This window comes from Erinaceus europaeus, chromosome 6, assembly GCF_950295315.1.
Source record: "Erinaceus europaeus chromosome 6, mEriEur2.1, whole genome shotgun sequence".
NCBI lineage: Eukaryota > Metazoa > Chordata > Mammalia > Eulipotyphla > Erinaceidae > Erinaceus > Erinaceus europaeus.
Genome location: NC_080167.1, coordinates 4,785,310 through 4,810,360, shown reverse-complemented (window position 1 = coordinate 4,810,360; position 25,051 = coordinate 4,785,310). Strand labels below are relative to the sequence as shown.

General features: G+C 51.2%; 1 protein-coding gene across 4 annotated transcripts in view; it reads left to right on the top strand.

Moving 5' to 3' along the window:
* Positions 1–9,679, top strand: part of UBE3B (ubiquitin protein ligase E3B) — a 42,632-nt gene extending 32,953 nt beyond the window's left edge. For all 4 annotated transcript variants that reach the window (XM_016189182.2, XM_007525248.3, XM_060192560.1 and 1 more), the window contains exons 20-28: positions 1,417–1,593; positions 1,672–1,782; positions 2,973–3,110; positions 3,293–3,358; positions 4,453–4,511; positions 6,910–7,092; positions 7,211–7,322; positions 7,560–7,652; positions 7,837–9,679. In XM_016189182.2, the coding sequence (XP_016044668.1) occupies positions 1,417–1,593; positions 1,672–1,782; positions 2,973–3,110; positions 3,293–3,358; positions 4,453–4,511; positions 6,910–7,092; positions 7,211–7,322; positions 7,560–7,652; positions 7,837–8,028 (1,131 nt within the window). In that variant the 3' untranslated portion in view covers positions 8,029–9,679. The remainder of the gene's footprint in view (positions 1–1,416; positions 1,594–1,671; positions 1,783–2,972; positions 3,111–3,292; positions 3,359–4,452; positions 4,512–6,909; positions 7,093–7,210; positions 7,323–7,559; positions 7,653–7,836) is intronic.
* Positions 9,680–25,051: the final 15,372 nt, after the last annotated feature.

Here is a 25,051-nt window from a genome sequence, read left to right as displayed (position 1 = left end):
AGTGGTTGGCAGGGGCACCTGTCAGAGGAGGCCAGTGGCAAATCCATCAACCGCCGGGTGGCTCAGAGGCCGAGTGAGAGGAAGTGAGGGCTGAGTCCGGCAGGTGTCCCCTGAGCAGTGCCACGTGTTTTCCCACACACCTTCCCATCTCATGTGGAGAACCAGGGCACCCTCAGCCCCCGGGTGGAAGCGAGGTTCGCCTCAGCTGGAAGCAGACTGGAGAGCCCACCCGCTTCCCTCCCAGCAGGCAAAACCATGTGGGAATTCTCCGCCCGCCCCACCTCAGTGTCAGGATAACAGTTGTAAGTTCAGGCCAGAGGGCTTAAAATGCTGCAGCGTCTGCCTGCTGGCTTCCTGGTCCCTGTTTCATCTAATTTCATGCTTCTTGGACTTGACACACTCAGAACCGCCTCCTGCCCCTCCAGAGATTCGTGTGGAACTGGTGGAGCCTCTGTCTTGCTTAGTAACCGGCCGGGGGTCCTCAGTAAGACCCTCTGCCCAGCAGAGGGCAGACCTTCGTCATGTGACAAGGGGCCAGGCTGGTTGATCCTGTCAGCCCGGCGCTGTGTGGAGGGAGAAGTGTGGGGTGGCCTCCACAGGATGTGGCCGTCAGGTGCTCCTTGTGTTCGGAGGGCATCTGAAGGCATCCGCCTCTCCCCAGCGACAGGGCCCTGAGTCCACGGCTGTGCATGATCAGCACTGTGAAGACCTGAGCAGCTTCCCTGTCAGCACCCAGAAACCAAAAAATATCGCAGAATCAGGGCAGGAAAACTAGACAGACTAGAATGGAGGCCAACTCGGTGAGATGCAGTCAGGAACTCTGGCGCTGTGGCCTAGCGTTCCAGCGTTTGGGGGCTGTGTGGCTGCCCCACCCCTGCTCCCATCTAGTCCTGTGTCACCCTGCAACCCAGCCCCTGCTTCCAGTCACAGCCCCTGTACAGTCCTGCTGCCCGGCTACCCAGAGAAAGCGTTCAGCAGAACCAGCGTCCTCTTCCTGCCAAGACTCTTGTTGGCCTCCACGGCCCTCAGGATATAACCCCAGCTCCTTAGCTTGGCCCACAAGGCTTTCCCCAACCTGGGAAGAAAGTGCCAGTTGGGAAAGATTTTCGTTTCATTTTGTGTCTTACAGTGGTTTGTAAGTTTGATTTTTTTTTTTTTTTTAAAGGAGAGTTTCTTTCTCTGTGCCCAAGAGCTTGTCATGACCCGGCCAGTCTAATTCCCCACCTCATTGCTCTGAGCCCTTGAGGACACACACTCTCACCCAAAGTGTGGTAGAGGTCTCATGGGTCCCTTGTGTCAAAGCAGGGGAGAGCTGCTGTGTCCCCACATTGGGGGACCATGCCCGGGAAGGGCTGGGAGGGGAGAGGGCCCGGGGGCAGGAGGCCGGGCTTCCTCAGGGTCCGCTCTGCCCCACAGGATGGCTACGAGCAGCTCCGGCAGCTCTCCCAGCACGCCATGAAGGGTGTGATCCGCGTGAAGTTCGTCAACGACCTCGGGGTGGACGAGGCCGGCATCGACCAGGACGGCGTCTTCAAGGAGTTCCTGGAAGAGATCATCAAGAGGGTGTTCGACCCGGCCCTCAACCTGTTCAAGGTACTTGAGGGACCCGAGGACAGTGCCGGAGGCGGCAGAGGGGAGTGAAGCCCTCACCCCACTCCTCTTGCTTTGCAGACCACCAGCGGGGACGAGAGGCTCTACCCCTCGCCCACCTCCTACATCCACGAGAACTACCTGCAGCTCTTCGAGTTCGTGGGCAAGATGCTGGGGAAGGCCGTGTACGAGGTAGGGCCGTGGGGCCATGTCCGCACTCTGGTGCTGGCGGCCAGCAGCTGGGTCCAGGAACAAGGGCAGGGACACCTACTAGACAGGCAGCCTCCCTTGCTAGTGGAGTGGGGGTCTGCAGAGCCAGGCCTCTGTGAGGACGGTCAGCCCAGCCAGAGAGGGCAGCAGTGGGGGCTTGGTAGCTGTCCTCATTGAGCTCTGTGAGCCCTGGGAGACGAACCGAGGCCGGACCCTGAATGCAGGACCCCACGGAGCCCCTGGGCCCTCTCCTCCACCTGAGCAGCACCTGGCGCAGGAAGGAGGGGGCTGCACAGGAAGGAGCTCACTACTCCTCACCCCTGCCCCCAGAGCCTGCCTGCCTGGGCTCATGCACCCCTGGCTCCAGGCCCGAAGGACCCTGGCACACCTTCCACATGCAGAGGGAGGGTCCTGAGCCCAGGCCCAGACAACCACCTCCCTTGAGGCCTGAGCCTCTGTCCCCAGCTCTATAGGAAGAAGCAGTTGGGCTGATTTCCACTAGAAAAAGACCCTAGCTGGGCGCCAGGCCGAGAAAGCAGGTCCCCAGCACCGCCTGCACCAGAGGGAGCAGTGCTGACGTCCCCGATCCCCTCTCTTTCACTAATAAGTCGGTAACTTTTGTAAAGTTCTCTGAGGACATTGCTAGGTGCAGGCCGGGTATTGCCCTTCACGCACGCGCAGCTGTGCAGAGATCCGGCCGGCTGACTAGTGTGGGTTCCGGCTGAGTGTCACAGTGGCAGTGAAGAGAGATGTCGGGACATGCAGGGACTCGTGGGAGCCCTACTGGGTCGTGACCCTCTGTGACAAGCCTTCCTCCACCTTGAGTCTGCCTTCCAGATTGTCCTCTCTCCACCGGCTGTGTCCTTTTCTGTCCATCCCCCCCTAGAAAGCTCTTCCCTTCTTAGACCCCCCACCCGGGCTCAGCTCCCACCCCGGCAGCCTCTGCTCCCCCAGCACCTGCATCAGTCAGTCCTCCTGCCAGCAGGGGACACCCACCGCAAGTGACCCCGCTCTCCCTCCATGACCCCAGGGCCCCCTTGGCTGTGTGTGTTCAGTGATGGGGGCTGCTCCAGGTGGGGCTTTAGAAGTGGTGAGAGCTGCCCCTTGGGGCTCCCTCCTGGCCTGAGCTGCCCTGCGGCCCGCCATGGAGTCCCCATCTGCGCTCCTCCCAGGGAATCGTGCTGGACGTGCCCTTCGCCTCCTTCTTCCTGAGCCAGCTGCTCGGCCACCACCACAGCGTCTTCTACAGCTCCGTGGATGAGCTCCCCTCCCTGGACTCAGAGTTCTATAAAAACCTCACGTCCATCAAGGTCAGTGTGGGCCGGGCCGGCAGGGACTGGGTGAGGCCAGGGCCCTCCATGGGGAGACCCCTCTCTGCAGCCCCCCGTGGCCCCCAGACTGCTCCGTTGTCACGCCGCCCACAGGGCAATGGGGGAGCAGAGTCTGTCTTCAGGGCGTGGCCCCAGCTCTGTCCCCTCCTCTGTTGCCTTAGCGCTATGATGGGGACATTGCCGACCTGGGGCTGACGCTGTCTTACGATGAAGACGTCATGGGACAGGTAGGCCAGCCTCCCTCCCCCGGCCCTGCTCCTGCAGCTTCTGTAGGAGGCCCCCACAGTGAGGCCCAGACCCCTCCACACACACCCCAGTCCCCACTGGCCCTTTGAGCAGCTCCCCCAGAGCCCCTCCAGGGCTGCCACCTTCAGCGTCACTGGGTGGAAGCCCTGACTGCCCACTGGAAGCAGAGCCTCTGGTCACCGTGTGAGGGTCAGTGTGAGGGAGCAGCGACTGTGGGGAGCGGGGCCAGTGCCCCGTCTGTCATTCAGAGCAGTGTGGGCGGGCAGAGCCTGGGGCTCAGAGCTGCACTCCGGGTGGCCATTTCCTTTTCGTTTTCCTTTCTGTTTGGCTAGAGACAGAAATAGAGAGGCAAGCAGGCAGCAAGGACTAGAGAGAGGCATCTGCAGCGGGGCTCCACGGCGCCTGAAGCTCCCCACACAGGTTTAGACTTGGGGCTCGAACCCAGGTCCTCGCTCACGGTGGCCCGTGTGCTCTCCTGTGAGCCCTCCTGTGAGCCACCACGACCCCCCCTTTTCTTTCCAGTGTGGTGGGTATGGTGACTATTTGTACCTGCGTAATACCACTAAAGAGCCTCCCCAGCCGTTTTGCCACTTCCAGTGGGAGAGGGAGTGGAGTCCCACCATTTGCTGGCCGTCTGTGGTGCTAGGGGCTGGGACCCGCACTGCACACGTGAAGGCATGCTCTCTGCTGAGCTGAGCCGCCTCCCGGGCCCACGCCTACCCTTCCCCCCATCCATTCAGTAAACAGACATTCTCATCACACTTCACGGCTGCGCGGCACTCCAGGGCGGGGGTGTACCAGGCTCGCCTGGCTGTCAGACTGCACTGCCATTGCCCCCCCCACACACACACACACACACACACGCCTCCTGAAGCCTTAGTGTGAGTGTCTGGATGAGGAGCTCAGATGAGGAGGCGTCTTTCACACTGAGTCTGCTCATGGCTGCGAGACAGCACGAGCATAGCCCATGCAGGGCGCGGTGTCTGTGGACGGTGGTGCCAGGCCCCCACGTCTGCAGGGAGCCTCCTGCCCTGTCAGCCTTCTCTGCGGTAATTGCTCCCGTCTCCTCCCCCAGCTCGTCTGCCATGAACTGGTTCCTGGAGGGAAGACCATTCCTGTTACAAATGAAAATAAGTGAGTATAGCAATTAGATTTCTAAGGTCACCACTTGATAAGACTTCATTCTGGCTCTCCTGGCTTACTTTGAGGATTTATTAAGATAGATGGACGTAGAAAGAAGCCATAAATATCATAATAGAATTTACTGGCTACAGTTCAGAGGCTGAAATCCTCTTCTATTCGATTTGCAAAAAGCGAATTGACCGTTTATCCTGCGGCAGCTCTCCTAAGGTCAGGGCCCCAGGCCCCGAACTCCAGGAATGTCATGAGACCGCAGACGTGGTCGAGAACCCAGAGGACACAGAGGCAGAGACACCTGCCTCTCCCAGACCATGCGGTAGTGGTGGCATGTGGTAGCTGTAGAAGACGCTGTTGTGTTGGATTCAGATGCAGCGGGCTCGGGGCCCTGCAGCTACTGTCACAGATAACAGGCTTCTAGGATTCTATCAGAAATGGCAGCCTCTCTGGACCCTGGAAGCTAACCTGTGTGTGCCAGCCCTGCCCGGCCCTGCTCCGACCTAATTAGAGGAGTGGAAGCCGACAGGAGATCAGGCCCTGCTGTCAGTCTGTCAGTCTCGTAGTCTCGCCCGCCGCAGCGAGGTGTGATGTTCATCTGAGTGTCACTCTCCTAGCCGACAGCTGGCAGCTCCGCCCCACCCGGGACTCATCTGGATCAGATGCGCTTTCCAGCACAATGGGACCGTGAGGGGTGGGGCCTCGTTCCTCCTGGCTGCAGACTCTGGGCGACTGCACAGCGGGCAGAACAGACCCTAATCCTGTCGTGACTGACACAGGCCAGCCTAGCCCTCTGGCCGGGAGGCATGATTTGACAAGCGAGAGAGAACAGAAGCGGATTCTGTCCCTGCCGCTGTGCACCTGGTAGCCTCCCTTCCTGGATGTCTCACTCAGGGCGGTGATTGTCACCAGCCTGTCGGGAGCGCAGCGGGAGCCACGCGTGTGGCGCGGAGGAGGTGGAGGCCCAGCTTGGCTTCCGGCCTGAGTCACTCGTAAACCCGACATGTTGCCACATAAGCCTCGGCATGTGCACAGGGAACTCTGGGCTGCAGACCATCTTAAAGACCCCAAGACCCCTCCCCTGCAGAGTCCTGCACTTCCTGGGTGTTAGATGGGGAACCTGCCCAGTTTCCCTCTCTCTTGTCCTCCCTCTTCTTGGCCCTCTCTTTTGGCAAAGTGGAACAGAGAACAGAGTTGTTGCCTGCCCCCAGCGAGCACGTGGCAGGAGTGACAGGCGGAGAACAGTCCAGTGCGTGTCGGTGTGACGTTTGCTGCCCTGTTGTTTAATTTGGATATTTTCTATTTAAAAATATGTATTTTTTACAGCTACCAGGGTTATCACTGGAGCTGGGTGCCTGCACTGTATTAATCCATTGTTCCCAGTGGCCAGCCCCTCCTCCCTTTTTTTCTATTTTATTGGCTGGGACAGAGAGAAAGGGGAGAAAGAGCGGGGCACCGGGTGGTGGCATACTAGTTAAGCGCATATAGTGCCAAGTGCAAGGATCCAGGATCGAGACCCCAGGTCCCTACCTGCAGGGGGGACACTTCACAAGCGGCAAAGCCGTCTGCAGGCGTCTGTCTTTCTTCCTCTCTATCTCCCCCCTCCTCTCAATTTTTCTGTCCTACCCAATAAAATGGGGAAAAAATGGCCTCCAGGAGCAGTGGATGCATAGTGCTGACACTGAGCTCCAGTGATAACCCTGGAGGCAGAGAGAGAGAAAGAGAGAGAGGGAGGAGAAACAAAAGACACCTGCAGACCTGCTTGTGAAGCATCCCCCCTGCAGGTGGGGAGCAGGTCAAATTCGGATCCTTCCTCACAGTAATGTGTGGTTAACCAGATGCGCCACCACCCAGCCCCCTAATTTGGATATTTTTATATTTTTATGGTCAGTGACACTGACCTGAGAGTTCTGGGGAAAACAAGATTTATGTGCACTGTACCGATCAGGAAGTCAGGGGCGGGGCGGGGCGGGGCTGGGCAGGGCACAGGTTCTTTGACCCGGTGTGGCTGCTTTGCTGAGAATGTGCCTCACCTGCCCAGGACAATCTGCAGGACACCTAGGCTTCCTACTGGCTCGCCTCCTGGCCTGGCTTAGCAGGGTCTTGACTGCTTTGTCAGCTGATTGGAGGATTAAAGAAGATCTGGTTTCTAGCCCAAATGGGGCACCCTGCACCCTAAGGGCCTTGTGACCTTGCAAGTGCCTTGCTCTGGCTCTGGCGAGGCCTGAGGGTGAGGACTCGCCCTGGCCTCTGGTGCTGGTGTGCGGTGAGGAGGAGCAGTGGGCCAGGCTCGGCATCCTGCAGGGAAGTGCCCTCACCCCACCTGCAATTCTGGAAAGTGCTAGGCCCCCTACATCCCCCCCACCCCGCTAACCTCACTGCTCTCTGCTCTCTGCAGAATCAGCTACATCCACCTGATGGCACACTTCCGCATGCACACGCAGATCAAGAGCCAGACGGCCGCGCTCATCAGCGGCTTCCGCTCCATCATCAAGCCCGAGTGGACCCGCATGTTCTCCACCCCCGAGCTCCAGCGGCTCATCTCCGGTGACAATGCTGAGATTGATCTGGAAGATTTAAAGTAAGGACTCGTGCCGGGGCCAGCGGGGGTGTTCTGGGAGGCCCAGCCGGTGGGGTACGGGCCATGAGTGGTGTCAGGAGAGGCTCCCGCCTCTGAGCCCCGTCTGCACTCCGCACAGGAAGCACACGGTGTACTACGGGGGCTTTCACGGCAGTCACAGGGTCATCATCTGGCTCTGGGACATCCTGGCCTCTGACTTCTCACCCGACGAGAGAGCCATGTTCCTGAAGGTACTTGGCTGTGTTCAGACTCTCAGACCCAGGGTGTTGGGGAGATAGTGACATCCTCCACACCCCCACACCCACCCCCCGGGGAAGAATGAAATGGAATGAAATGATTGTGATGGGGAGGGGGGGTGGGAGAGCACAGGCTGGCGAGCACGAGGCCTGCGTCCTGACGTGGCACAGCAGAGTGCTGCCCTGGGTCCCCGTCCCACGCAGCGTCCCCTGACCCTCCTCGTGTCACAGTTTGTCACCAGCTGCTCCAGGCCCCCGCTCTTGGGGTTCGCCTACCTCAAGCCTCCATTCTCTATCCGCTGTGTGGAAGTGTCAGACGATCAGGTACCGCTGGACGGGAACAGCATCCCCCACTGGGTGGGGCCCGGGTGGGGCTGCCAGGTCCCGCAGAGCCAGGCAAAAGGCCCAGGGTCCCCCCCTGCCCCCTGGGCCGGCCCTGCAGAGACACCCATAGACGGGCAGCAGGACCTCTCTCCCCCGCCCAACCCCCTGTGCCGTGTGCCCGCAGGACACCGGGGACACCCTGGGCAGCGTCCTCCGGGGCTTCTTCACCATCCGCAAGCGGGAGCCGGGGGGCCGGCTGCCTACCTCCTCTACCTGCTTCAACCTGCTCAAGCTGCCCAACTACAGCAAGAAGAGCATCCTCCGGGAGAAGCTGCGCTACGCCATCAGCATGAACACGGGCTTCGAGCTCTCCTAGCGCCCACCCGCCCACCCGCGCTCCAGGCCACCGCCCCCCCCCCTCCCCGGGCTCAGATGGCGGCCCGATCCCTCTCTATAGCCATGACACTCCCGGCACCTCAGGGCCTCCGGACACAAAGGGGGGAGCTGAAAATAAACCTCCCAGACCCTTTGTCCACACCTGCCAATGGCCTGGGCCCCACCAGCGGTGAGGAGGGGCGTGTTCTCTTTGGGATATTGGTCCTTTCGTCTTTCTTTGCTGAATTTTCTGAGTGAGCTGTGCATGAGCAAGTCCCAGGAACTCTGTCATGACGGGGGGCTTGCACGCGGGAAGCCTAGTACCCGCGAGGCCCTCCCCTTCCATTCCCAAAAACTGCACTCAGGTAAGGCCTCTCCAAGCCTCTCGCTGCACCGCCTGTCTCTGCCTCCAGGCTGCGGTTCACCGGGCAGTAGGACCCCCTTACCCCCACCCGCCACAGAGGCCAGGTTCCTAGCAGGCCCAGCTGCCCCGGAGCCTGTGCTGGCCTGTCTCCAGCATTCACAGGGGCAGGCGTCTCGGGTTTAGGAAGGAAAAACTTGTTGGCTCCTTGGAGCAGCTCTGTTTCCAGAACGTGCTGGCTGCTAGCCTCAGCCTGCTGATTCCAACAGGCTGCTTCCCGCTCGTCTGCTCTGCTCGTCACCCAGTGTGGAGCTGACGGGAACCCAAGGTCCCATCCCGCCCCCCTGCAGCTGTACCCCAGAGTCCAGCGGCTCAGGAAGCTGGGCTGGGCCACCGTCCTCCCCTTCTCAGCACAGGGAGCGCAAGAGCCCCACTCACATACACATGCACTCATGGATGGGGGCGGTCAGACTGGTACTTTGTGACCTCTTCTGGCCCACCGTGCCCCGCCACCCTCACTCTTCACTCATACTGAGAGCGCTAACTCTCCACGCAGGGCACCGGGGCCCCGCTAGTGGTCAGGCCAGCAGTTGCCCCCTTCCCCCTCTCACCCCATCCTTGTGCATCCATCCAAGATGGCAGCCAGACTGGAATGGGGTGGGGGGCCTGCTCCCTCTGCTCTGTCCAGCCAGCTCGGAGCGGGCAGCCCTCTCCCAAGCAGCAGGAACCTCCATATTGGCAGCCAGATGGGCAAGCCTCATGGCCCTCCTGGAGTCCTTCCCGGGCCTGAACCCCGTCAAGCACAGAATAGAGTATACGTTTCACTCAGGTGGGGAAAACACGAGACACCTAAAGACAGCTGGGAGTTCGCTGTTTGACTGGTAGTCACCTCTGACTCTGTGGCCTTGGCACTGCACCCACGCACGAGCCCACAACGCCTGCTCTCCATGGAAGCCGAGCGCCAGGCAGCTGTGCGTGTTCACACCTGGGTGGCCGTTAACCTCTCATCCTGACTTGATGGCCTGGGAACTAACTGCCTGACGGGGGAGCAGAAAGGTTTCTCTGCACGATAGCGACTCGCTCTATCTTCGGCGCGGAGGGGCGTTGATGCTTGCAGCAGAGTTCTCTCAGCGGCAGGAAGCATCGCGCTACCAGAAACACCGCCACTGCGCTTACACAGCGGGCATCCACGGTACCTGATGTCCAGTAGTCTCGGGGTTTCTGTCCCCACAGGTAACTATAGGCTGAAACGTGACAAAAGGGTTTATTAAATGTGAACTTCAGCACACCACGACTCTTGTGCTTTTTATCCAGCAAAGGAGCGCCTTCCTATCAAGGCCTGGCTGCTCCAGGGGGGCCCTTTGGGGGTCTCAGAGGGGCTTCTGGCTGACGGGCTGAGGAGATAGTATAGTGGTTATGCAAAACAACTTTCTTGTCTGAGACACTGGGGCTGAGCAGGGCTCTGCTTAATGGGGAAGAAAAAAAGTGAGATTGTCAGTTAACACCAACCACCTTACACCCACCTTGCCCCTCCCCACTCCCTAGAGGCAGCCTTCACCCCAATTCCATGTCTCCTTATGACATAGGTTAGTGGGAAAGAATCTAGAACATTCCAAGTGCTCGAAGTAACCTCGAGGGGCCGCACCTGGGAGCCCAGCGTTCCTTTGCTGCCTCTGGATAGGGACTGCTGACTTTGAAGAGTCTGGGTTTTTTTTTCTTTTCATTTTTTATTTATTCCCTTTTATTGCCCTTGTTTTTTAATGTTGTTATTGTTGTTGTTATTGATGTCGTCGTCATTGGATAGGACAGAGAGAAATGGAAAGGGGGGGAAAGACGGGGAGAGAGGCACACCTGCAGACCTGCTTCACCGCTTATGAAGTGACTCCCCTGCAGGTGGGGAGCTGGGGGCTCGAACTGGGGTCCTTACGCTTTAGCGCCACCTGTACTACCGCCCGACTCCCTATTTATTATTATTTAATGTTAGTGAGAGGGGAAAGCCAACTAGAGCATCACTCTGGTACTAGCAATGCCTGGGATCAAACTTGACGTGCTTGAAAGTCCAGCGCCTTATCCACAGCGCCACCCCCGGGCACCCCACCAGTCTGACTCCACCTTCAGTGGCGGCTCAAACTTCTGGTGAGTTCTGCTGAGCTGCCTCCCAGGGCCCCGTCCCCAGGCCTGTTAATAACGGTGGTGAGGACACTGGGCAGTGGCACACCCGGCTGAGTGTACAAATAACCGTAATGTGCAAAGACCTGGTTTGAACCCCCAATCCCTGCCTGTAGGGGGGACTCTTCGTGAGCAGTGAAGCAGGCCTGCAGCTATCTCTCTCTCTCTCTCTCTAGCTTCTCCTCCTCTCTCTCTCTCTTTATCCTGTCAAATAAAAAGAGGGGGAAAGGTGGTCCAGGAAGTGAGGCAGTGGATAAAGCATAAGACTGAAGCAGGAGGCCCCAAGTTCAGTCCCCAGCTGCACATGTACCAAAGTGATGTCTGGTTCTTTCTCCTCCTATCTTTCTCATAAACAAAATCTTAAAATAAAATAAAAACATAGGAAAAAAGGAAAGCAATTTTAAGACAAAATGGCCACCGGAAGTGGATTCATAATACCGGCACCGAGCCCCGATGATAACCCTAGAGGCCAAAAAAGAAAAAAAAAAGTGTGAGCACTTTACTGTAGTAATGAACACTGGTAGTAATAGACACTGGAATCTCTTTAATGATTTTTTTTTTTTACTTAATTTGATCACATTGAAAAGGGGATAGAGAGGGAGAGAGAGACCTGTAGCCCTGCTTCACCACTTGTGAAGCTTCCTACACACCACACCCAACCCCACCCCCCCCCCCGCAGATGGGGATCAGGAGTTTGAACCTGGGTCCTTGCACTTGCTAAGGTGTGTGCTCAACCAGGCCTAATACTGCTGTTTTCAGTACTCTGGCATTGCTGTTCACTGTGATCAGTAGCTAGGCCTTGGGTTGAAGCAAGCACATTTCTAGGGCCAGGCTGCCCCCCAAAGGCCCCCCCAGAACCCCCAGGGGTGGAGAGCCAGCTCCCCAGCACTAACTCTCCAGCCGCCCAAGCAAGGAAGTCTGCCTCTTCCCCTCCCACTCCCCAGCCCAAGGCAGTCTGTGCCAGGGCCAGGTCCCCGTGTCCCCTGGATGTCACCCAGCGCACAGTCCCTCCCACAGACGCCTCTGCCAGCCCCGTGGCGTGAGTTACGATGAGACTCCTGCCCCACTACAGCTCCCACTGAGGAGCAGATGTGTGCCCGGTGGAGGCAGCCATGTGGTGGGGGATGCCAGCCTGCCCACCGGCGGTGTGCAGGCAGCAAGGCGAGGCGAGGCCATCAATCTCACCAACAGGAATCAACAGCTCTGAACAGCATATGTCTGCTCGACCCTGCCAAGGAGATTGTGAAGAGAAGCGCCAAGCCCCGGACCACGGGAGGGAGAGGCAGAGGTCACCCCGTGCCCCTGGGGTCCCCCGTCAGCCTGTCACTTTTCCTTAGGGAAGGCTCAGGGCAGCAGGGCCCTTGTGGGCTAGAGAACCCCTCTCTCCCCTGTGCCACTTGATTGATTACCAGTCACGCCCTCATCACTGCTGTTCTCAGATCATCCCCAACCCAGCGCATCTGAAGAGGGGGCTCCTGTCCTGACCTGGTGCTATGCTGCTGTTGCCCGTGGGGACCCCCAGACAGCACTGCAGAGAGAGAGAGAAGGGCTAGGGAGACAGCATAATGGCTATGTAAAAGACCCTCATGCCTGAGCCTCTAAGGTCCCAGGTTCAATCTCCAGCACCACCATCAGCCAGAGCTGAGCAGGGCTGTGCTCTTTCAGTATCTATCTTCAACACAAAACAAGTAGGAGAGAAGCACGCAGGAGGGCCCTGTCCATCGTCCCCCTGTGCCTCAGTTTCCACATCTGTGTCCAGAGCAACTGGCCAGCTGGGAGAGCACTCCCGGCACTGAGTAAGCCATTGTGAGGTCCTGATTCTCTCTCTTCCGTAAAAGCAAATACACCTCCAGTCAAAATCAAATGATAGAAAACAGAGAAACTGCCTGCCTGGCGGGAGGTGAGGCTGAGAGTTAGAGGCCTTGGTCCTCACTGCAGGTGGGAAAGATTCACTGTGATTAAGCTCTTAAAGTCTTTCCCTCTCTATCTCCCTCTCAATCTCTCTGTCCAAAACAAAATTTTTAAAAATAAATAAATAAAAGCCCATAGGGGAGCATGGGAGGTGGTGGCTCAGAGTATAGAATGAGTGCTCAGGCCTGGGGAACTGAGTTCAGTCCCCAGCAAGGCCTGTTCAGTGATGGTCTGGCTCTTTTTTTTTTTTTTTTTTTGCCTCCAGGGTTATTACTGGGGCTCAGTGTCTGCACTAAGAAGCCACTGCTCCTGGAGGCCACTTTTTTTCCCCATTTTGTTGCCCTTGTTGTTGGATAGGACAGAGAGAGATCGAGAGAGGAGGGGCAGACAGAGAGGGGGAGAGAAAGATAGACACCTGCAGACCTGCTTCACCGCCTGTAAAGTGACCTCCTTGCAGGTGGGAAGCCGGGGGCTCAAACCAGGATCCTTACGCCGGTCCTTACACTTTGTGCCATGTGCACTTAACCGGCTGCACTACCACCCGGCCTCTTAATAAACACATCTTTAACATAATGAAATAAGGAGGCCGGGCAGTGGCACACACACCAATTTAAGCACATATATTACCATGCTCAAGGAACCAGCTTCAAACCCCCACTCCTCACCTGTGTCCTCACCTGAGAATACTTCAAAGTGGCGAAGCAGGTCTGCAGGTGTCTTCCTTTCTCCCTATATCCCCCTTCTCTCCCAATTTCTCTGTTCTATCCAATAAAAAAATAGAAAAAATAGGGGGCCAGGTGATAGTGTACCAGGTTAAGTGCACATAGTATGAAGTGCAAGGACCCACACAAGGATCCCAGTTCAAGCCCCTGGCTCCCCACCGGCAGGGGGGGTCCTTCACAGCGTTGAAGCAGGTCTGCAGGTGTCTATCTTTCTCTGCCCCCCACCATCATCCCCTCCTCTCTCAATTTCTCTCTGTCCACTCCAACAACAACAATGGAAAAAAGATGACTGTCAAGAGCAATGGATTCATAGTGTAGGCACTGAGCCCCAGTAATAACCCTGGAGGCAAAAAGAAAAAAATACATAGAAAAAATAAAATATAACATAGTTAATAAAATAAATATCTCACAGGGAAGAGCTTGCAAAAGGTGCATGACACCCTCACTGTCCCCATCATCACCACCCAGGGAACAGGGTCACACTGCCTGTCCCCGGGGCTTCCATGATCCCCGAGGCTGGGTGTGAGTTGTGAGCACGTGTGTGTATTTCTCCAGGGTGTGTCTATGTGTGTGTCCCCTCACTAGACGCTTCTGAGTGTGCGGAGTGGGAGAACAGGGACATCCTAAGTCACCTGGGTGTCCCCATCCTGCCATTTCTGTCTTTGCAGGGGCTCCCAGCACAACACAGGACAGCAGAGGCCCAGTGCAGTGACAGACTCAGTCTTGACACAAGGAGACTCCCACTCTGGGGAGAAGGCGGACGGGAGGGGTGGCCGAGCCAGCCAGGCGCTGATTTATGTGGAGCGGAAGCCGGGAGACGAAGGGTTCTGTTCAGTTAAACCTGAAACCTGTCAGGAGAGGTTTGCAAGACCAAGGAACAGCCACGATCACAAAACCAGATGGGCTGTCAGAGGAGGAAGGCCCCAGGAGGAGGCGCAAGGGACACTCCGGCAGGGCACGTCTGTCACTGGGCCAAGTGACAAGTGTGGGTGTGGAGACAACTGAGGGAAAGGCACCTTAGCAATGGCCCTGGAGCATCAGCTGGGGAGGGGCCACATTGAGAAATGAGACTGGGGAAGGGAGCGGATAGTGCCTGAGGCCATCCTCAGCCTCAGGGGCAGAGAACACGATGAGGAAGCACTGGGCCAGGAGTCCCAGGATCACATCTTGGGGCTGACTCCTTGACTCAGTTTCCTCACCTGCACATCTAGAGAGTAGAGCCTGGCAAGGGCACTGTGGGTAATAAAGGTGGCCATCTTGTCCCATGGGCTCCCCTCCCTGGAGTTACAGGTCATCAGCTCATGCCGAACTGGAGAGGCAGGGAGGCACTTTGAGAACATGACATCCACGGTGTGCCAACATTTCACAGGGGCCCAGAGAAACACTGCTTTCAACACTTGAGACCGTGAGACCTCACGATGGACAACATCCAAACATTCCCTAAACACTCCTTCCCCTCACTCCCCGACACTCACATTCAGCCATTCTGCCAGAAGCCCACTGGACAGGACCGACTGGCCTGCTTCCCCAGCAAAGTCAGCAGACCGGATATAAAGGCAGTAGGTGGAAGGCCGGGCCAGATAAGATAATGGTTATGCAATGAGACTCTCATGTCTCAGGCTCCAAAGCCCCAAATTCAATCTCTAGCACCACTATAAGCCAGAGTTTAGCAATGCTCTGGTAAAAAAAGAAAGAGAGGGAGGGGGGAGCTACGAGCAGCAGATGGCTTTCTCTCCTCTCCTCTCCTCTCCTCTCCTCTCCTCTCCTCTCCTCTCCTCTCCCGGATCAACCAAAGGAGACCACCCGGACCGAAACAAGACAGGACTAGAATGACCACAGGAGCCCAGTAAATCACCCGTGAGTACAAACACGCGTGGCTGGTGACAGAGAGGAGAGAGGGGCCTAAGGAGAGATTAAGTGACTGCTCACAGTTCAACAGTTTATCAATGAAGACACCACCTCCAGTCTGCTCCACAACAAGGGGACAGCTGAAGGGAGGAGAGGACTCCCCAGAGACTCACCAAGTGCAACTCTGAGTCTCCATTGCTACTACCCTCAGAATCTGGAGCAGCAACGGGGAGGGACACCAGGGCACAGAGATCTAACCGGGAAACTCAGAAGACCTATACCTCGGTGGCATAGCTGAGGGGCTCTGAAAGTCTCTTTGCATAACCACTGGATTATCTCTGCCACACCCTGCTTTATCTCTTGGTCAGGAGTCAGTGATTAAGCTAAGAAGCCTATTGATAGTTTAAAACCCTCAGGCTACCATAGCCTACAGGGAAGAAAAAAAAAGAGGCTTTTAAACCACTGAGCTCCAACTCAGGGATTGAAAAAACTGTTAACTTCCACCACGGTAAACCCTTTAATTAAATTACTTAGACACAAGTCAATCCAGGCAATAGTGATCAATAATTTGAAAAGTACTGATAAAGGGAACTCATAACATAATATATAAAATGGTTAAAACAACAAAGAAAAAATATTGGAGACTCAAACCAGGACAAGAGTCCAGCTAAAAGTCTTCCAGAGGGTGAAGCACAAAACAACGAGTTCAACATCCAAACATTAGCTAAGGAAATAATAACAGGAGTGAGTAAAGAATTTGAAAAAATTGTAATCAGAAATGAAGGAACAACAAATGAGAATATGGAAGAAAATTCTAATTATCTCATGGTTATTAGAGAGCTGAAAGCTGAAATCGCTGAGCTAAGAATGCAACTAGCTGAACAAGCTAAAACAGTATCAGAGCAGGGCAACAAAATAGATAAACTCCAGAAAGCAGTAGAGGGCAGAGAGAATAGAATCTATGAGGCTGAAGACAGAATTAGCAAGATTGAGGATGAATTAGAGACAACTAAAAAAGAAGTAAGAGATCTCAAAAAGAGATTAAGAGATGCTGAAAACAACAACAGAGTCCTATGGGATGACTTCAAAAGAAACAATATACGCATTATTGGCTTACCAGAGGAAGAAAGAGAAGGAGAGGAAGAAAGCATTCTCCAGGCCATAATAGCTGAAAATTTCTCTAGTCTAGACAACACCAAAGACATAAAGATTCAAGAAGCCCAGAGGGTCCCAAACAGAATTAACCCAGACCTAAAGACACCAAGACATGTCATACTTAGAATGGAAAGGAATAAGGATAAAGAAAGGATCCTCAAGGCTGCAAGAGAAAAACAAAGAGTCACCTACAAAGGAAAACCCATAAGATTAGCAGCAGACTTCTCCATACAAACACTACAGGCCAGAAGAGAATGGCAAGATATCTATGGAGTGCTCAATGAGAAAGGCTTTCAGCCAAGAATACCGTATCCTGCTAGACTGTCATTCAGACTAGATGGAAGCATCAAAACCTTCTCAGACAAGCAACAGTTGAAGGAAGCAACCATCACCAAGCCTGCCCTGAAAGAAGTTCTGAAAGGTCTCCTATAAACAACCAGACCACCACAAGTAGGACATATATCAAAACACTCTAAAACTCTACAAGAATGGCGTTAAAATATCTTCAATCTTTGATATCAATAAATGTCAATGGCCTGAATTCACCTATTAAAAGACACAGAGTAGGAAGATGGATCAGAAAACACAACCCAACAATATGTTGTCTACAGGAAACTCACCTAACTCAACAAGACAAACACAGACTTAAAGTGAAAGGATGGAAAACTATCATACAAGCCAATGGCCCACAAAAAAGGGCAGGAACAGCTATTCTCATATCTGACATGATAGACTTTAAAATAGATAAGATTAAAAAAGATAGGAATGGACACTACTTAATGCTCAGAGGATCAGTCAATCAAGAGGACTTAACAATTATTAATTATCTATGCACCCAATGAGAAGCCATCTAAATACATCAAACTTCTACTGAAAGAGCTACAGCAATATATTAACAGTAACACAATCATAGTAGGGGACTTCAACACCCCACTATCTGAACTTGACAGATCATTCAGGAAGAAAATCAGTAAAGACATAAGGGAGCTAAATGAAGAGATAGATAAACTAGAACTATTTGACATTTTCAGAGTCATTCATCCCAAGAAACTGGAATACACATTTTACTCAAATCCACATGGATCATTCTCAAGGATGGACCATATGTTAGGCCACAAAGACAGCATCAGCCAATTCAAGAGCACTGAAATCATCCCAAGCATCTTCTCAGATCACAGTGGAATTAAACTAACACTTAACAATCAACAAAAGATTAGTAACAGTCCCAAAATGTGGAATCTCAACAGTACACTTCTTAACAACTTCTGGGTCAAAGAGGAAATCAAGGAAGAAATCAAAATGTTTCGAGAGTTCAATGAAAATGAAGACACAAGCTATCAAAATATTTGGGACACAGCTAAAGCAGTCCTAAGAGGGAAGTTCATAGCTATACAAGCACACATTAGGAAACAAGAAAAGGCACAAATAAACAGCCTGATTGCACATCTTAAAGACCTAGAAGAAGAACAACAAAGGAATCCTAAAGCAACCAGAAGGACAGAAATCACTAAAGTTAGGGCAGAAATAAATAACATTGAGAATAGGAAAACCATACAAAAGATCAATGAAAGTAAATGTTGGTTCTTCAAAAGAGTAAACAAAATCAACAAACCTTTAGCCAGACTCACAAAACAAAAAAGGGAGAAGACCCAAATAAATCGGATAGTAAATGAAAGAGGAGATATCACAACAGACACTGCAGAAATTCAACATATCATGGAGGCTTCTATGAACAACTATATGCCACCAAGCTAGAGAACCTGGAAGAAATGAATGATTTCCTAGATACCTACCAACTTCCAAAACTAAGTAAAGACGAAGTGGATAACATGAACAGGCCCATCACAGCTAATGAAATTGAAACAGTTATCAAAAATCTTCCCAAAAATAAAAGTCCTGGACCAGATGGTTTTACAAATGAATTCTACAAAACTTTCAAAGAAGAACTAATACCTCTACTTTTAAAAGTCTTCCAGAAGATTGAAGACACTGGAATACTCCCTGCCAGCTTCTATGAAGCCAACATCACCCTGATACCAAAAGCAGACAGGGACACAACCAAAAAAGAAAACTACAGACCAATATCTCTGATGAACATAGATGCGAAAATATTGAACAAAATTCTAGCCAACCGCATACAGCAGTATATCAAAAAGATTGTTCATCATGACCAAGTGGGGTTTATCCCCGGCATGCAAGGTTGGTTTAATATACGTAAATCAGTCAATGTGATCCACCACATCAACAAAAGCAAGACCAAAAACCACATGGTCATATCAATAGATGCAGAGAAAGCCTTTGACAAAATACAACATCCCTTTATGATCAAAACACTACAAAAAATGGGAATAGATGGAAAATTCCTGAAGATAGTGGAGTCTATATATAGCAAACCTACAGCCAACATCATACTCAATGGTGAAAAACTGGAAGCATTTCCCCTCAGATCAGGTACTAGATAGGGCTGCCCACTATCACCATTACTATTCAACATAGTGTTGGAAGTTCTTGCCATAGCAATCAGGCAGGAGCAAGGAATTCAAGGGATACAGATTGGAAGAGAAGAAGTCAAACTCTCCTTATTTGCAGATGACATGATAGTATACATGGAAAAACCTAAGGGATCCAGCAAGAAGCTTTTGGAAATCATCAGGCAATACAGTAAGGTGTCAGGCTATAAAATTAACATTCAAAAATCAGTGGCATTCCTCTATGCAAACACTAAGTTAGAAGAAATTGAAATCCAGAAATCAGTTCCTTTTTTTATTTTATTTATTTATTTATTTATTTATTTTTTGTCTTTTTATTTTTATTATGTTTTTTTTTTTTTTTTTTTGGTTTTGGGACTAATAAATCTTTTTTTTTTTAATTTAAGAAAGGATTAATTAACAAAACCATAGGGTAGGAGGGGTACAACTCCACACAATTCCCACCGCCCAATCTCCATATCCCACCCCCTCCCCCGATAGCTTTCCCATTCTCTATCCCTCTGGGAGCATGGACCCAGGGTCATTGAGGGTTGCAGAAGGTAGAAGGTCTGGCTTCTGTAATTGCTTCCTCGCTGAACATGGGCGTTGACTGGTCGGTCCATACTCCCAGTCTGCCTCTCTCTTTCCCTAGTAGGATGGGTCTCTGGGGAAGCTGAGCTCCAGGACACATTGGTGGTGTCTTCAATCCAGGGAAGTCTGGCCGGCATCCTGATGACACCTGGAACCTGGTGACTGAAAAGAGAGTTAACATACAAAGCCAAACAAATTGTTGAGCAATCATGGACCCAAAGCTTGGAAAAGTGGAGAGGAAGTATTAGGGAGGTACTCACTGCAAACTCTAGTATACTTCTGCTTTCTTACTTTGGTGCCATACTCCAAACTCAGTCAATTTCTGCTTTGCGTTTCTACTTCTTTTTTTTTTTTTTACATGCATAACATTCCCCAGATTCCCATTTAGCAATACAACCCCCACTATTTCATTCATCATTTTTCATGGACCTGTATTCTCCCCACCCACCCACCCACCCCAGAGTCTTTTACTTTGGTGTAATACTCCAATTCCATTTCAGGTTCGACTTGTGTTTTCTTTTCTAATCTTGTTTTTCAACTTCGGCCTCAGAGTGAGATCATCCCATATTCATCCTTCTGTTTCTGACTTATTTCACTCAACATGATTTTTTCAAGGTCCATCCAAGATCGGCTGAAAACGGTGAAGTCACCATTTTTTACAGCTGAGTAGTATTCCATTGTGTATATATACCACAACTTGCTCAGCCACTCATCTGTTGTTGGACACCTGGGTTGCTTCCAGGTTTTGGCTATTACAAATTGTGCTGCCAAGAACATATGTGTACACAGATCTTTTTGGATGGATGTGTTGGGTTCCTTAGGATCAGTTCCTTTTTTTATAGCAACAAAAACAATAAAATATCTAGGAGTAAACCTAACCAAAGAAGTGAAAGACTTGTATACTGAAAATTATGAGTCACTACTCAAAGAAACTGAAAAAGACACAAAGAAGTGGAAAGATATTCCATGTTCATGAGTTGGAAGAATTAACATCATCAAAATGAATATATTACCCAGAGCCATCTACAAATTTAATGCTATCCCCATCAAGATCCCAAGCACATTTTTTAGGAGAATAGAAAAAATGCTACAAATGTTTATCTGGAACCAGAAAAGACCTAGAATTGCCAAAACAATCTTGAGAAAAAAGAACAGAACCGGAGGCATCACACTCCCAGATCTCAAACTGTATTATAGGGCCATTGTCATCAAAACTGCTTGGTACTGGAACATGAACAGACACACTGACCAGTGGAATAGAATTGAGAGCCCAGAAATGAGGCCCCACATGTATGGACATCTAATCTTTGACAAAGGGGCCCAGACTATTACATGGGGAAAGCAGAGTCTCTTCAACAAATGGTGTTGGAAACAATGGGTTGAAACATGCAGAAGAATGAAACTGAATCATTGTATTTCACCAAATACAAAAGTAAATTCCAAGTGGATCAAGGACTTGGATGTTAGACCAGAAACTATCAGATACTTAGAGGAATATATTGGCAGAACTTTTTTCCGCATAAATTTTAAAGACATTTTCAATGAAACGAATCCAATTACAAGGAAGACTAAGGCAAGTATAAACCTATGGGACTACATCAAATTAAAAAGCTTCTTCACAGCAAAAGAAACCACTACCCAAACCAAGAGACCCCTCACAGAATGGGAGAAGATCTTTACATGCCATACATCAGATAAGAGTTTAATAACCAACATATATAAAGAGCTTGCCAGACTCAACATCAAGACAACAAATAACCCCATCCAAAAATGGGGGGAGAACTTGGACAGAATATTCACCACAGAAGAGATCCAAAAGGCTGAGAAACACATGAAAAAATGCTCCAAGTCTCTGATTGTCAGAGAAATGCAAATCAAGACAACAACGAGATATCACTTCACTCCTGTGAGAATGTCCTACATCAGAAAAGGGAACAGCAGCAAATGCTGGAGAGGGTGTGGGGACAAAGGAACCCTCCTGAACTGCTGGTGGGAATGTCAATTGGTCCAACCTCTGTGGAGAACAGTCTGGAGAACTCTCAGAAGGCTAGAAATGGACCTACCCTATGACCCTGCAATTCCCCTCCTGGGGATATATCCTAAGGAACCCAACACAGCCATCCAAAAAGATCTGTGTACACATATGTTCTTGGCAGCACAATTTGTAATAGCCAAAAACTGGAAGCAACCCAGATGTCCAACAACAGATGAGTGACTGAGCAAGTTGTGGTATATATACACAATGGAATACTACTCAGCTGTAAAAAATGGTGACTTCACCGTTTTCAGCCGATCTTGGATGGACCTTGAAAAAATCATGTAGGGAGTCGGGCTGTAGCACAGCGGGTTAAGCGCAGGTGGCGCAAAGCGCAAGGACCGGCATAAGGATCCTGGTTCGAATCCCGGCTCCCCACCTGCAGGGGAGTCGTTTCACAGGCGGTGAAGCAGGTCTGCAGGTGTCTATCTTTCTCTCCTCCTCTCTGTCTTCCCCTCCTCTCTCCATTTCTCTCTGTCCTATCCAACAACAACAAGGGCAACAAAAGGGAATAAATAAATAAAATAAATATTATAAAAAAAGAAAAAAAAATCATGTTGAGTGAAATAAGTCAGAAACAGAAGTATGAATATGGGATGATCTCACTCTCAGGCCGAAGTTGAAAAACAAGATTAGAAAAGAAAACACAAGTAGAACCTGAAATGGAATTGGAGTATTACACCAAAGTAAAAGACTCTGGGGTGGGTGGGTGGGTGGGGAGAATACAGGTCCATGAAAGATGATGAATGGCATAGATTCCCATATTGTTAAATGGGAATCTGGGGAATGTTATGCATGTACAAACTATTGTATTTACTGTTGAATGTAAAGCATTAATTCCCCAATAAAGAAATAAATTATTAAAAAAAAAAAAAAGAAAAGAAAGAGAGGGAGGGAGGGAACGGAAGCAGTCTATAGGACATAATAGCTGAGAACTTCTCTACTCTAGACAAGATAAAAGACATAAAGGTTCAAGAAGCCCAGAGGGTCCCAAATAGAATTAACCCAGACTTAAAGACACCAAGACACATCATACTTAGAATAAAAAGGAATAAGGATCAAGAAAGGATCTTGAAGGCCGCAAGACAAAAACAAAGAGCCACCTACAGAGGAAAACCCATAAGATTAGCAGAAGATTTCTCCACACAAACACTGTAAGCCAGAAGAGAATGGCAAGATATGTATCGAGCTCTCAATGAGAAAGGCTTTCAACCAAGACTACTGTATGCTAGACTGTCATTCAGACTAGATGGAGGCATCAAAGCTTTCTCAAACAAGCAACAGTTGAAGGAATTAACTAACACCAAGCCTGCCCTGCAAGAATTTCTGTAAGGGGGGGGGGGTCAGGCTAGGTAGTGCAGCAGGTTAAGCACACATGGAGTAAAGCATGAGGACTGGTGTAAGGATCCTGGTTCAAGCCCCTGGATCCCCACCTGCAGGGGAGTTGCCTCACAGGCGGTGAAGCAGGTCTGCAGGTGTCTGTCTTTTTCTCCCCCCGCCTCTGTCTTCCCCTCCTCTCTCCATTTCTCTCTGTCCTATCCAACAACGATGACATCAATAATAACGACTACGAGGGCAACAAAAGTAAATAAATATTTTTTAAAAAGTTAGTGATGGACATTACTCAGTGCTCAGAGGATCAGTCAGTCAAGAGGTCTTTTTTTTATTATTTTTATTTATTTCCCCTTTTGTTGCCCTTGTAGTTATTATTGTTGTCGTCGTTGTTAGATAGGACAGAGAGAAATGGAGAGAGGAGGGGAAGACAGGGGCGGGGGAGAAAGACAGACACCTGCAGACCTGCTTCACCGCTTGTGAAGAGACTTCCCTGCAGGTGGGGAGCCGGACACTCGAACCGGGATCCTTACGCCAGTCCTTGCGCTTTATGCCACAGGCGCTTAACCCGCTGTGCTACCACCTGACTCCCCTTCCATATAAATGTTAAAGGCATCTTCAATGACATGAATCCAATTACAAAAAAAAAAAAAAGTTGAATCAACACAAAGCAGAACTTGAACTGGATCTGGTGTATTGCAACAAAGTAAAGGACTCTGGGGTGTCTGGGAAGGTTCAGGTCCCGGAATCTGATGGTAGAGGAGACCTAGAGGGGGGTGAATTGTTATGTGGAAAACTGAGAAATGTGAACAGGGGTAGATGGCATAATAGTTCTGCAAAGAGACTCTTATTCCTGAGGCTCCGAGGTCTCAGGTTCATGGTGAATTCACCCTCTTTTTTTTTTCTTTATCGGGGAATTCATGTTTTACATTCGACAGTAAATACAATAGTTTGTACATGCATAACATTTCTCAGTTTTCCACATAACAATACAACCCCCACTAGGTCCTCTGTCATCCTTCTTGGGAATTCGCCCTCTTTACTTCATCTTTAATGGAGCTTAAAGAAATCATGTGAAGTGAGATAAGTCAGAAACAGAAGGATGAAGATGGGATGATCTCACTCATAGACAGAAGTTGAAGAACAAGATCAGAAGGGAAAACACTAAGCAGAACTTGGACTGGAGCTGGTGTGCTGCACCAAAGTCAAACACTCTGGGGTGGGGGGAGGGTTCAGGTCCGGGAACAGGATGGCAGAGGACGACCTAGTGGGGGGTTGTACTGTTATGTGGAAATGTTATGCATGTGCAAACTATTGTATTTTACTGTTGACTGTAAATCATTAACCCCCCAATAAAGAAATTTTTAAGAAAAGGAAGGGAGGGAGGTAGGAAGGAAGGAAGATGGCTGCTGGGAACAATGGATTCTGCATACGGTTAGTGAGCTTCAGCAGTAACTGCGGTCATCATAAACATTAATAAACATTAATGATAAGTTTTGAAAAAGCAGTAGGTGGGCCAGGGTTGGCACGCCCAGTTAAGTGCACGTCACCATGTGTAAGGACCTGGGTTCAAGCCCCCAGCCCCCACCTGCAGGGAGGAAGCTTCATGAGTGGTGAAGTAGGGCTGCAGGGGGGGTCTCTGTCTTTCTCCCTCTCTATCCTGTCCAATAAAATAGAAAGAAAAAAAAATGGAAAAAGTGGTCACCAGGAGCAGTGGCTTCATAGTGCTGGCACAAAGTTCTCAGTGATAACTCTCATGGCAATAAAAAGTAAATAAAAAATTAAAAAGGATGTTTAAAAAGCAATAGCTGACACTGGACAGAGGGTCCAGCCTCCCCAGGCCTCATGGGGCCACCCGCCCGCATGGTGGGTGGGTGGAGGTCATAGGCCACTCAGCCCTGAGCCGGCCCTGCCAAAGCCGCTTCCTGCCTCGGGCAGAACGGATGCCCCGCCTTGTCGAGGCTGCTGCCTCGTCCTTCTCCCTGCCCGGGTACACAGCTGGCACTGGCAGTGTCGTTTCGGAGCAGAGGCGGCTGGTGACAAGTGAACTAAAACATGGCCGTGGCAGGAATCTCAGGAGGCGCGAACCTGCCAAGTGTAGCATCTGAGAAATGTTGTCTTCCAGTCAGTGGTGAGGGAACCTGAGCTCTTGGGCCCCGCTGCACTCAGGAGAAGCTCCTTAGGCCTCGCCCCGGCCACCCAGGCCCACGCATGCACCCAAGCCCAGGGATCCCCAGGCCTCGCAGGCCCACCTGCAGCTAGCACAGACGGGCCCCTCCCCCAGGTGCCTGTACTCTGGTGCGGGTGGTCACATTCCCAGGGGCCTGTGGTCCCTCTCCAAATCTTTGAGCGGCAACGCTTGTGGTTAAATTATAGTTTCCTTCCTCCTCTCCCTCCCTCCCTCCCTCCCTCTCCCACACACAGACCAAGCC